At 30.9% G+C, this 12,662-nt stretch overlaps 1 protein-coding gene across 2 annotated transcripts in view; it reads left to right on the top strand.

Moving 5' to 3' along the window:
• The window catches only part of GBE1 (1,4-alpha-glucan branching enzyme 1), a 309,783-nt gene that overhangs the window by 113,552 nt on the left and 183,569 nt on the right, over positions 1 to 12,662 (top strand). For both annotated transcript variants that reach the window (XM_079156010.1, XM_079156011.1), the window contains exons 4-5: positions 10,580 to 10,705; positions 11,810 to 11,945. In XM_079156010.1, coding sequence (XP_079012136.1) covers positions 10,580 to 10,705; positions 11,810 to 11,945 — 262 coding nt within the window. The remainder of the gene's footprint in view (positions 1 to 10,579; positions 10,706 to 11,809; positions 11,946 to 12,662) is intronic.

Here is a 12,662-nt window from a genome sequence, read left to right as displayed (position 1 = left end):
TACAAAGAAATTTAAATTTTATTGTTTGAAAATAATAAATTGTTAGGAAGATGTACTATGAAGAATTAAAAAGAAAAACAAATTAGTATTAAAAGGCAAGAAATAAAACACAAAGTAGAGATTGAGACAAATTTCACTGCAAAATGGTTTTTGTTGTTTGCAAAAAGTATTTATTATCAAGGCTTTAGAAAACACATTCCCTATAATCCTGGTGTTTTCTTTCTTCTGTGGTATATTTTTATTTTAAGAAATAAATTATCATTTTATTATTAGAATCTCAGTCCCAGTAGCTATATTTTTCTTTCGCTTTCTCAGCTCTAGCCTTTATTTCCTTTGACACTAGTCTGCAGGTCATAGAATCCCAATGAAGGACAACAGGTAGAATGCTAGTGATGGTCAGCAATATTGCACAGGTTCTAAGGTGTTCCTCAGGTGGTTCTCAATGCTTATGCAGGGTTGAAATCTATTGCCAAAGACACATACAAATCTGAACTGAATCCAGGAGGAAAATGCATGTATACAATTCAGTTTCTACAAGTGCATAATTCTATTAAAGCCACAAGTAAATACATGATGCATTTTAGACAACTACTGTAAAAAAGCGTTCTTTTCCTTTTGTTTTAGTGCTTGTAGAAGCAAGACACAGGTGTCTAGAAAATATAACTGTCTGTAAATATCTGTTGCAAGATTGCTCTCTTTACATAAACATTGATTCAAAATATACTTTAAATATATTAGCAAATTTTTTCTTATATCTACATATTGTGAAAATATCTTACACTTTTATGATCTTTTTTCTTTCATCCTTTAATGAAAGGCTATTTTATTTAGAAATGCATTTTATTTTTACATAAAAGTGTTTCATGCTTTTTTTTGCTCAAAATTATATAGGCATCCTTTTTTTTTCAAGAGAGCATTTCTATAATATTTGATCGTTTAATGCTATGCTAGAAAAAGGAAGAAAATTACATTTTGTGTCTTTTAAGTAGGTATTATTTTTGGTTGTGTTTAATAAAAGTATTTGTACTTTGGTCAAATGTGCCTTCAAATAATAACAAGTATGCTTATAGGAAATAACCTTTTCTCATGGCAAAGTATATACTATGCAATCGATTATGATTTAAATATTTCAATATAAATTGAACTCTTTTATTGAATACCACATTTGTGTATGTTAAATGTCAAAATTAATGTTCAGTGCTCCTCACTTTGAAGTTGTTTTCTTACTCTTATGTCTGTGTATCATAACCCATCCTAATATGTTAATAACATTAAATTTTCCCATTTTACCCAGAATGCCCTAATTAGAAAAATAAAAATGTCTGGTGGAAAGATGATTTTAAATAGTCAGCCATAGGTCACTCCATCCTGATACATGAATATTCCTTGTACCTCACAGAGAAATTAGGTGTGTAATTCCTTGACTTGAGTTTATCAACTGCAGTATATTCACTAGTTTGCTATTATTCACTAGTATTTCCTATATCTTCAGATTTGTCACACTTGGAAAGCAAAGCTCAAGTTTTCAAGAGGCTTTACTCTCTGTCTTAATTAGAAGGGAGCATCTATATTTGTTGATTTAAATATACCTGAACTGAGAAGGTTTAAAGTAAATAGCTCTGTTGTGAATACTCCTGTTATTTACCCCTGTTTTCTTTACTGTTTTACCTTCTGTACTTGAGTCCACTATCAAAGGGTCATTTTAATTCATGCCCATCTTTTAAACCCACAAGAATGCTGAAAAAAGTTGACAGGAAGTCATCCAAATGTGTATTTAGAATTATATTTGATCTTTATCTCCTTCCCATTATATAGCTCATCACTTTTCTCACTTGATGGGTATATTTATTTCCCTATCATCATCCATGCATGCCTATTTGAAGTTCTTTTTCCCCTTTTACTACATATACCTGCAAAGTACAGATCTTTTGGGAAAGAAAATGTAGAGAAGACTTGTAGTATTTAAACCTATAAGACTTTATTTTTTTAAAGTATATTTGAATATTGAGGAATAATTCTTATTATCATTAACAGTTTTGTTTAGTAGTAATTAACTATACCCTTGGAATTTAGTTTCACTGTTTATTAAATACATAATTGTATATTTTCTCCAAACATCTTACATGTATAGAATTATGTATTCAGTAGCTACTCTTTGGGATTTCTCTGTATTACTTCTAGTGGCTGAATTATTTCTTTTTTCCCCCTCTACACTTTATATTTTACTTCAGTGAAATAGCACTTAGAGTGATTGCTTAGGAATCATGTTCTTTAAATGATTCAATTTATCACCAGATAGACTTTTGTAATTATACTTAATAAAGCATTTTAAAAAGAGCTTCAACTCATCTTATGATAGTGCCTCCCCTGTCCTATCACTTCCGAAAATACTTCTTAGATTTTTTTATTGGCATTATACCAGATTATAACTCTGTTTACTTAATAGAATTCTAGCCTTCACTGCACATGGATGAATCTCTTTGAAGCACGCTTTTTCAGTAATGAAAACTCACTGATTTTTCCCCTTTTCATAGCTTTTTTCTTTTATTACTATATTGATCTTTCAATATCTTGGACGTTTAAATCCTATATTTTTTATATCATGGGTAATTCATTTGTTTTCTAGCCCAAGACACCTAATCAATCTTTACCCGATTACAACATCTCAGCATTGTTCCTCTTCTTTTGACTTAGGAGTAGTTATTCGCACTTGCTCAGGGATATTATTTTCAGTGACTGCTTCCTAAATCTTGAATAATCCCTTTGGATTTTGTCTTTTTTGTAGTGACCTCACTTTTTACAGTTTTTGTTCAGGTAATGTACTTGAAATGAAGCAAACACTTTATCAGTTCTACTTAGTTGTTTCTTTATGTCTTTAAAGATTTTGCCTCAGTAGAGAAGCAAAGACTAAAAAAATGCAGTTGTAATACTTACTAACTAGGCTAGAAGATTGGGGAACTGGGTGTAAACCTTGGGGGATAATAATTCTTTTTATAGGTACAGAAGCATCTGTCTTTCTAAATTATTCTAAATAAGGACCTGCTTTTAGAAGAAGCAACTGCTGATCTTCATTTATTTCCTTTTGACAATATTCTGCAGTTTCTTCTCTCCCATGTGTAAGCATTACAGAAAATGAGCATTTATAGCTCTAATTCTGTAATTGGTGTTAAACCAAGGGCAAAGTAGCTATGAGCATTGCACCTTGAAAATAGTCTGTTTTTGTTGTATACGTGGGTGTTCTTTATGCCAAATTTAGGTATAATTTTATCTGACAGTATCACATAGATTTATTTTTCATAGCTAAAATGCTTAGTCTTTTAAAGAAGGTTTTTTATTAATAACTTTAGTTTTGTTAGAGAAACCCCTTCACTATTCCTACTCAAAATGTTGTTATGGATTCAACCTTGGAAAGGTTTCTAGTTTCAAATTAAAGAAAAATAAAGCTGAGCGATGCTAGAATGCTTTAAATTAAGAAATTCCATGAAAAGCTAAAATAATATGAACTAATGGAAATTCACCAGGTTATTGATTTTGAAGTTCATCTGATTTCTCTCTTTCCTTAGTTCACCTATAGCAAGGATATTGTCTTTTCTCTAGTATAACATTCATTGTTGCATAACGAAAGAACTCCGGGGGCTTAATTTAATCATTTAATCTCTTTTCCACCTCTCTCAATCCCATTTCTCATGGTAGATGTAGAGGGCATGACAAGGTTTATTTTATATGCACATAGCTTGTGTAAACCTGTTTCATTAATTGAAAATTATGAAATAAAATATGAAGCAACATGGAGATATTTAAAATATATGAACTTTAGTATCCAGAAATAATTTCAAGATAATAGAAATGCTTATTTGGTATTTACAGCAGGCTTATTATATAAACAATAGTGATGTCAATGATAGCCAAATGTAACCCTAACTTACATGATTTTACCAATGGACTATGTGCAGTTGTATTAAAAGAACTATCCAGGAAATGATCATATGTATAACTTGGTAGTATATATCAGGGCTGAACTATTAGAAAATTGCCTTGATAATTTTATAGGTATCTTTGTTTTCTTCATTCACTTATAGAACTATAAACTCAAAGTTCACAATAAAATACCTTTAATATCAGAGGATGTTTCTGATATTTATCATTCTAATTAAAAAACTCAGAATGCAATTTCTTTAATAAAAGTTTTTTCTTGCCCACTGATCATTTATTTAAGTAGTCTCATCTCTGTTTAATGAAGAAAATACGTCAGATGATGGGTATAAAAGATAGCCCCTTAACTTTCCCATATTGTATATTTAGAGCCTTTTCATATATCATGTAAGGATTGGTTGTTTTGTTTAATCTCTGAAATAATTATGTGTGTAGAAGCTAGTAGGAAATTCTGTGTATTTCAAGTTCATTTTTTTGAAGGGTCTTCTGTCAGTTCTGAAACATGTCGGTGTTTATTCTGAAGGACTTTGCATGGCTTAGGTAATTGTCAAGGAATTGTTTAGTGAAGGTCAATGAAATGTTTTGTACATGTTCATCTACTTTTTGGAAATATGAGATGAATACAAGATATAGTGTGTTAGTTAGACTTTCTCATTATGCTCGCCTTACCTTTTAACTCTTTTGGGCACGGATCAAATTTAACTAAATTTAAGTATTTCCTACTTTATTCTTAGCTCAACTAAGAATAGCTTTTGATGGTTACTGTATACATTTGATGGCTTTGGAAAATAAAAGTTTGTTCTTTCACAGTTTTATACTCCAGAAGTTAAAAATCACTGGGCTGCAATCAAGGTATTGGGAGATCTCTTCCTCCAGAGATCTCTGGGGAGATTCAGATCCTGGATATTTCCAGCTCTGGCAGTTCCTGTCTTTCCTTGGCTAATGTCCATTTTACTCAGATCTTTCCATCTCTGAACTTGTGGCTTTTGTATCCTTTTTTCTATATTAAAAACATCTCTCTTATAAGGATATATGTGATTGCCATCCTCAGTGATTGAGATGATCTCCAGATCCTAACTTCATCTGCACATATCTCTTTTTAGTCATATAAGATTTTATATACAGATTCTAGGCAGTAAGATGTGGAAGTAGTTTTGGGGAACATTTTCACTTTCCCACAATGACAAAGGGATTTTTTTCTTATGTAATTTTACCAAATGTTATTTTGTTCCAGCAGGAATAACTAGTACAACTGAATAAAATTTAAGGCAATAGATCTTTATTTTTTTTTAAAAAAGGTAAGAAGTTAGTCATTACTCTATGTACATATATGATTACACAAGTGGTATGAATCTACATTGAGTACAACCATAGAAATGAAATGATGTACCCCATTTGTATACAATGAATCAAAATGCAGTCTGTAAACAATAAAAAAGTAAGAAAGTTTTAGTTGAATTAAAAAATGAGATTTAAGAGCTTCATTTTAAATTAAGCTATTTTAAATTTTTATTAATTATAAATTTATCTGCATTTTAAAATAAAAATTTCACTATTTGTTAATGTTAAATACATATTTATTTCTTCAGGATTCAGGTTATTGATAGAATAATCTGATTCTCCTCTGAAATATCACCAATTTTCCTACTTAACTATCTGCTTTTTCTAACTATTTCTTTTCTTCACATTTTTAGTCTCATCACTTCTATAAATTCCTTAAGGATACATTGCAATATGTATGTATATGTAGATATTTCTATTTTTTCCTCTCCCTTCTTATTCGTACATGTGTGCACACTTTTGTGTGTGTGTGTGGTGTATACTTGGCTGTTCATATCCATGGAATGCATCAATGGACTCAAACAACCTCATATTGAAAATATTTGGGGAAAAAATTTATGTTCATACTGAACATGTACAGACATTTTTGGTTATTATTCCCTAAACAATATGATATAACAACTGTCGACATAATGTTTACATTGTCTTATGTATTAATGAGTAATCTAGAGATGACTTAATGTGTGTGGGACAATGTGTATACATTTTATGCAAATACTATGTCATTTATATAAGGGTCTTGAGCTTTCATAGATTTTGGTAACTAGGGTGAGAGCAGTCCTGGGACCAGTCCCACACAGAGACTATGAGAGTAGAGACCAGAGAGGAATGACTATGTATATATTTCAATCATGTTGAAAAGGCGCTTACACATGCATGTATCAATATTTTTTTATGTGTGTGTGTGTGTGTGTGTCTATATATATATATGTTTTGTACATGTATATACATATGTCCAGAAATACTGATACTCAACTTTTCACACTGGTTTGGTTGTATTTATATTGAAATAAACATAGTTTTGATATTATTAGTAAATAGTCATTGCTCAGGGCCTTGATAATACCATCCCTACCACCCTCTTGTTTCTTCTAGAACTTCCAGAACCCTTTGTTACCCAGCTACTAAAGGGTTAACAAGTGGCAAATAATGGGGCCTGTACTCTGACACCACTGTCTTATCTGTTTGATGAACATATATACATACTGTGCTTATGAGTATATGTATATCAAATCATGTATTTCTTGAATGTTTATAATTTTTTCAGTTATAACTTAATAAAAAATAAAAAGGAAGTAACTGTTTCAAATGTACACCATCAAATAGTTACTTTGGTCAATATCTTTTTCTTTTCACTGAACTTGAAACTTTTTTTTTCAAGACAGGTCCTCCTTAGTATAATAAGTCTGTTAGTCTAATTTGGACAATTTGAGATATATTATTTAATGTCTATACCTTTCTTTATTCTGCCATGCATTCAATGCTGAAACCTAGAGTTACATTCAGTGCCATCTCCTAGAATATGTTAACACCTCTAACCAGCTGAGCATGTCTACTGTTTTTATGTAAAATAGCTGACCACCCAAGAAGCATTTTATCTCAGTAATTTTGCAGTGCATGGAAAGATATTCTTTTGCAAGAAGGATTTCAAAAGATACTCCACATAAATGAACACACATATTATTTAGATCTTTATTATTACTCAACTATTTCTTTATTGTATATTTGCATTCTAATACATTTTCTAAACAAAATTTGATTTCAAACAGTTCACTTAATCAATTTGCCTTTTTGTTTTTATTTTCTTATTTGGTAATCTTCCCATAAGTCAAAGAGATAATTTGCCCACTAAAAAGGATCTGTTAAAATAATTTTTTTAAGTCTTAGAAAATTTAAAAATTTTTACAAAATATCTATTTGCCATATAAAATTTACTTCATAGTATTATATTTATTACTGTATTCCTTTCTAGTCACTGAATACTTTTTTTTTTTTTTTTTTTTTTTTTTTTTTTTGCGGTGCTGAGGATCGAACCCAGGGCCTTGTGCTTATGAGGCAAGCACACTACCAACTGAGCTATATCCCCAGCCCTGGAAACATTTTTAAAAGTTTTACTTTGTTAAAAACTGTCTATTTACTTAAGATACACAATTTGAATAGCATAGCTGGGGAATTGCGATTACATAATTCATATATTTGCAGTCTTTAATACAGCACACTTTTAGATTCTAGGAGTTGTACAAGTTAAATGAAGTGATAATATAAAAACTTATAACTGGACAGCAAAAATTAGTAATGATCCCCTAATGTTTGTGTATTTGTGTAGGAAAATATATTCTTTTTATAACTTGGAAGACTTTTTGTTACTTACAGTCTGATTCAGTATATTTTTCACAATTATACATTATCCAATTATTTAGTTTTTGTCAAAAAATTAATAGATTAATAGACAACGGTATAGTTCTTTGGACACATGCTGATTATTTCCATGGGGAAGTTCTATAATTAGAATTGCTATATCTTTGGAATTACTTTGTTTGAAATTTTGATACTTATTGCTGAATTTCTACTCAGATTTTATGCTATTTTATACTCACTAGCATTAAACAAAACTTTTCATTTGATGGTATCAAGTGAACTCTTAATTACTTATCAGCTACTAGACTTACTGCTGTTGAAAGATACATGTGCTATATATAGCATGTTGATATTTTGCTGTTGTGAATTAAATGTTACAAAATCTTATTATCTAAATATTTTTACATCTGGAATCTAAACTTATTGGAACATAACAAAAATCTAGGACATCCTGCCTCCTTCCCCAAAAAAAAGTTCTATAAGCAAAGTGAAGTACAAAAAAAGATATATATTTTTTTTACTCATTATAATATTTTTAAAGTCAGATTTATTTACATTACTGTAATATTGTTATTTAATTGCCACAATAATTGAGAAAGAGAAAATCAAAATCAAGGTGAAGTGGGTCCTATAGATAAATGTGTTAGGAAAGTGCAAAGTACTATAACAATCTTCCAAAACTCAAGAGCCTAAAGAATAGATAAATTTATTATGTGATGATCACAAAGTTTTCAAGAAATAGTCAAAAGCTTTTTTATGTACATCATTTGGTTATAATTCCGTTTCTAAGACAGAAGACAGAAACCAAAAAATGAAAATTCTTTAACAAACAACCCTGGTGAACTCTTTGAGAAGGAAGAGAAAGAACTTTTGGAAATAAACATATTGAAATCATTCAGTGGGTGAGCAAATAATCCTTTGTCAGGTGTGCGATTTGGTTTTGCCCTACCTACAAACTTAGAAGTTTTCCTGTTACCATTTAATAGAATCTGGCAGAAAATATGGAACCCTCAGGTCAATGACAAATTATTTTATTACTCATGGCAAGGTAAGTAATATAAGCGTCATGTTTGTATTGGTTTCCTTTGTCTTCCAAGCCCCACAGGGGTGACACTGTAGGGCAGGATGGCTGCTACATATACAGTGGGTTTGTATCATAGCTGGGGAATGTTGAGCTTTGAGAACCCATTATTTTATTGCAAGCAGTAAAAAAGCCTACTCTGTATCTTTAAGAAAGACTTTATGCCTCAAGGTTGCTAGCTACAAACATACTCCTAAGAAATGGTCCCCAGTAACTGTGGCTATAAACTTGACTGTTGCTTCCAACATTAATCATTCATAACCTCTGAAGAGATCTGTGTATATTACAATATAAAAGAATTAATGTTCTAAAGTATATAGAATTATATTCAGTGTGTAGAAGATTACCTAAATTCTTAAAGTTTTAAATATTCTATCTTCAACATACACCTTTTAGAATGATCATTCATTTATGATCTCTGCCTTTGGATTGGTTGTAGATCTATTTACAAAACAAAGGAAAGATGGATTGATTAGGCAGAGTGCTGTTCATTAAAAACTGATTTATAATATTTTGTTTTCTTGTAGTCTGAGTTTGTGAGTGAGCACCTTTTCTCAAACATGCTGCTGTTTTATACTAGAAATTCATGTAGCTTAAGGTACATATCATTTGTGTTAAAATATTCCTGAAGTGGATTGGTTCTGATTCATGCTTTTGTAGTAGTGAATAAGCAACACACTGGCCATGATCAGCATTTGTGAGTAGAAGGCATAAGGAAGAGGGAGGAAAAATTGTGTTCCTTTTCACCACTCACCCACCTGCTCTGGCATAAACCATGGCTCAGTCTTTTTGGCATCTGAAGGAAGTGCTGTATAATAAGTCTGTTCAGAACAAGTAATTATCAAAAGCTCTGTGTTCAGCTTTTGGCCCTGCTGCTTGATGATTTTGGGACTTCTGGCAATTCACATAATCTCACTTAATATTTGGGTCATAAAGTTTTTCCAGAATCAAGTGAGACATGAACGTGAAAGTCCTTTTTAAATTGTAAAGCATTATACAAATATTTAATTACCAAGAATATGAATACTTGAGCTTTTCTCTATTAAAGGAGACAGACTGGAGTATATGTTCTCTTTCAAAGCTAAGATCATAATATAGCTTCTAATCTGAATGTTTCATGATCATACTCTATCTGCTTTTAGAAAGTTTAATAAAAAAATGACTTTGTGAAGTAGCTACAATTTCACTCAAAAGTTCCATTTACATGACTGGATAAATTCAAAGTACTTTATTCACTACTAAGTCTAAAATGGTGGATTCAGCAAAACTGTATTTTATTTTATTATCTTTTATTATTGAAAACACCAGTGATACCATAGGCAAATATGGGAGTGGATGCCTACAGCAAAAGTATTTGGTTTTATATGGTGAAGTATACTTGATAAAATAAGTTGAGAATGATTAGAAACTGTATGTGTGTGTAATCAAACCTTTCTTGTTTAGATTCATGAAAATGTTATCATTAATTCCCATGAAAAGAAATAGAAAATGATAATATAACTCAAACCTTTTTATAAGAAGTACTACTGCTACCATTGGTTGGTTGATTTATTTACAGCAGTTTCTAATAATCTTCCTATCTTTTTAATATCCACTGTATGTTTAATTAACCACTCTAGTGACTGGTTTGCAATCAAGGAAATTGTCAGAGAATCATAAAATATCCAGTTATAATGAGTTCAGGAATCAAATAGTAATAGCAGATCAGGCAAGCAATGTACATAGAATTTAAATACGTTCTCTAAGGACACGCATTTGAATGTAGTCTAGAATTTTTAGTATGTTTTTCCTTTTCTACTTGGAGGAGAGTATTATTTTAGAGTTTTGAAAGTATTTAAAAGCAATAACTTCTCATTTTCTTTTTAGGTAGTTATTACTAGCAAGAGTGGAGAGATCTTGTATCGTATTTCACCATGGGCAAAGTATGTGGCTCGTGAAGGTAGTAATGTGAATTATGACTGGATACACTGGGATCCAGAACATCCATATAAAGTAAGAACAACAAATCTTTAAACAAATGCTTGTTCTAATATGTTTTAGGAAAATTAATTTTTACTTGGATATCTTTTATAGTTAATATTCAAAGTGTTCTCTTCATCATTGGCTTAGCATATTATAGTATTCCTCTTAAGCTATTCATGTTTTTTTTTAAATTATTTTTTTTATTTTTACAAGACTGCATTTTGATTCATTTTACACAAATGGGGTACAACTTTTTGTTTCTGTGGTTGTGCATGAGGTAGATTCATACCATTAGTGTAATCATACATGTACCTAGGGTAATGATGCCTGTCTCAGTCCACCATCTTTCATACCCCCACCCCCACCTCCCTCTCATTTCCCTTTACGTAATCTAATATTCCTCCATTCTTCTCCTCACCCCCTACCCCCCACCCCCATTATGTATCATCATCCACTTATCTCGGAAAACATTCAGCCTTTGGAATATTACAAGTCCATCATCTGTAGCCCATAAAATATATGGGTAAATTTTTATTTTATACTGTGTTCAAGATTAGGGAAAATACTAAATCTGTACTTATCCAGTTTATAAAGGATCTGAAGTTGCTCTTTAAGCTGTAATTTCCAATCTATTAAAGACTTCAAAGGTGTATGCTTTTTACTGACATTTTTTTGAAGCAGGATCAGTATCCTTAGGAATAGGAAATGTGGAAGGCTATCTTGTAAAAATATTAGGGTAATTTTATGACTGTGTTATTGACAAACGCTATGTTTTTTTGAACTGAACTGTCTATTCCTTAACTTATTGAAGTGTATTAATAAATTACATGTGTTTGAGAATTATGTATGCGTTTCATGGTTCTTGTATTTTTCTAAGACTGAGATGAAAAATACCTCTTCACTCAGTGATAAGTCATAAATCATTTTTACATGATTTTGTTTTTGTCTAAAATAAGTCCATTAACAAAATCCCAAAAGGAATTTTTTTCCCAAAAGAAAATACAATGAATATAGCGTGTCTTCTATGTTTGAGTTTTTGACCGAGTTTATTTACCATGTTACTTGAGATGCTTGATCAGCTGGTGGCATACCTGACTTCTTGCTTTAATTCTGTGTATATTTTATGTTCTGTAGTTTAAGCATTCCAGACCAAAGAAGCCAAAGAGTGTAAGAATTTATGAATCTCATGTGGGAATTTCTTCCCATGAAGGAAAAATAGCTTCTTATAAACATTTTACTTGCAATGTACTACCAAGAATCAAAGACCTTGGTAAGTAATAACTGTGATTTTTATTCAGATAAAATTTTAATGAGTCTGTTCTCTTATTAGAAAAGCTAATTACATGTGTCTCTTTTTTGTGTTAAGAGATTAAGTGTGTAATAGAAATACATTTTATTTTAGGCTTCTCAAATTGCCCTGTAATAGTGATAGTGTAGAAAAGAGAAATGGAATAAGATAGAGCATAAGAATTTAAGATATTATTCCAATTTCAATTTTAAATAATGTGAACTGATGACTTCCAAAATTGTAGATAAATATGTAAGCATAATTACTTTCTACAGGAGATAACCTTTATCAATTGAAGTGGTCATTGATCATAGCCTGTTCATTTTAAGTCTGTTATGGAAAAAAATCTTACATTTGTAAAGTACCTGAAATTCAATTTGTGCCAGCGTCATTGTATTAAAGCCCATCAGGATGACTTAATGCACATTTGTGGAACATCTTCTGTGAGACAGGTTGTGATAGATGTTCATGTATTGGACTAGAATGACACAGACCTTCATGGAAACAACTAGGAAAATAAGTCACATACTGCTGCATTATCAATTCAATATGAATTGTTTCTATTCCTTTTCTTTTTATAGTTAATGCTTTAAAAAAATCACAGTGTATGTTAGCACCTGCTCTATTGGCTAGACAGGAAGATAAAGTACATTTAATTATTCTGCTTTTGCCAGGCACTCTAGATTTTTGCTACAGGAA

Source organism: Sciurus vulgaris (genome assembly GCF_902686455.1).
Source record: "Sciurus vulgaris genome assembly, chromosome: 10".
Taxonomy (NCBI): Eukaryota; Metazoa; Chordata; class Mammalia; order Rodentia; family Sciuridae; genus Sciurus; species Sciurus vulgaris.
This window is presented reverse-complemented; position numbering and strand designations above follow the sequence as displayed.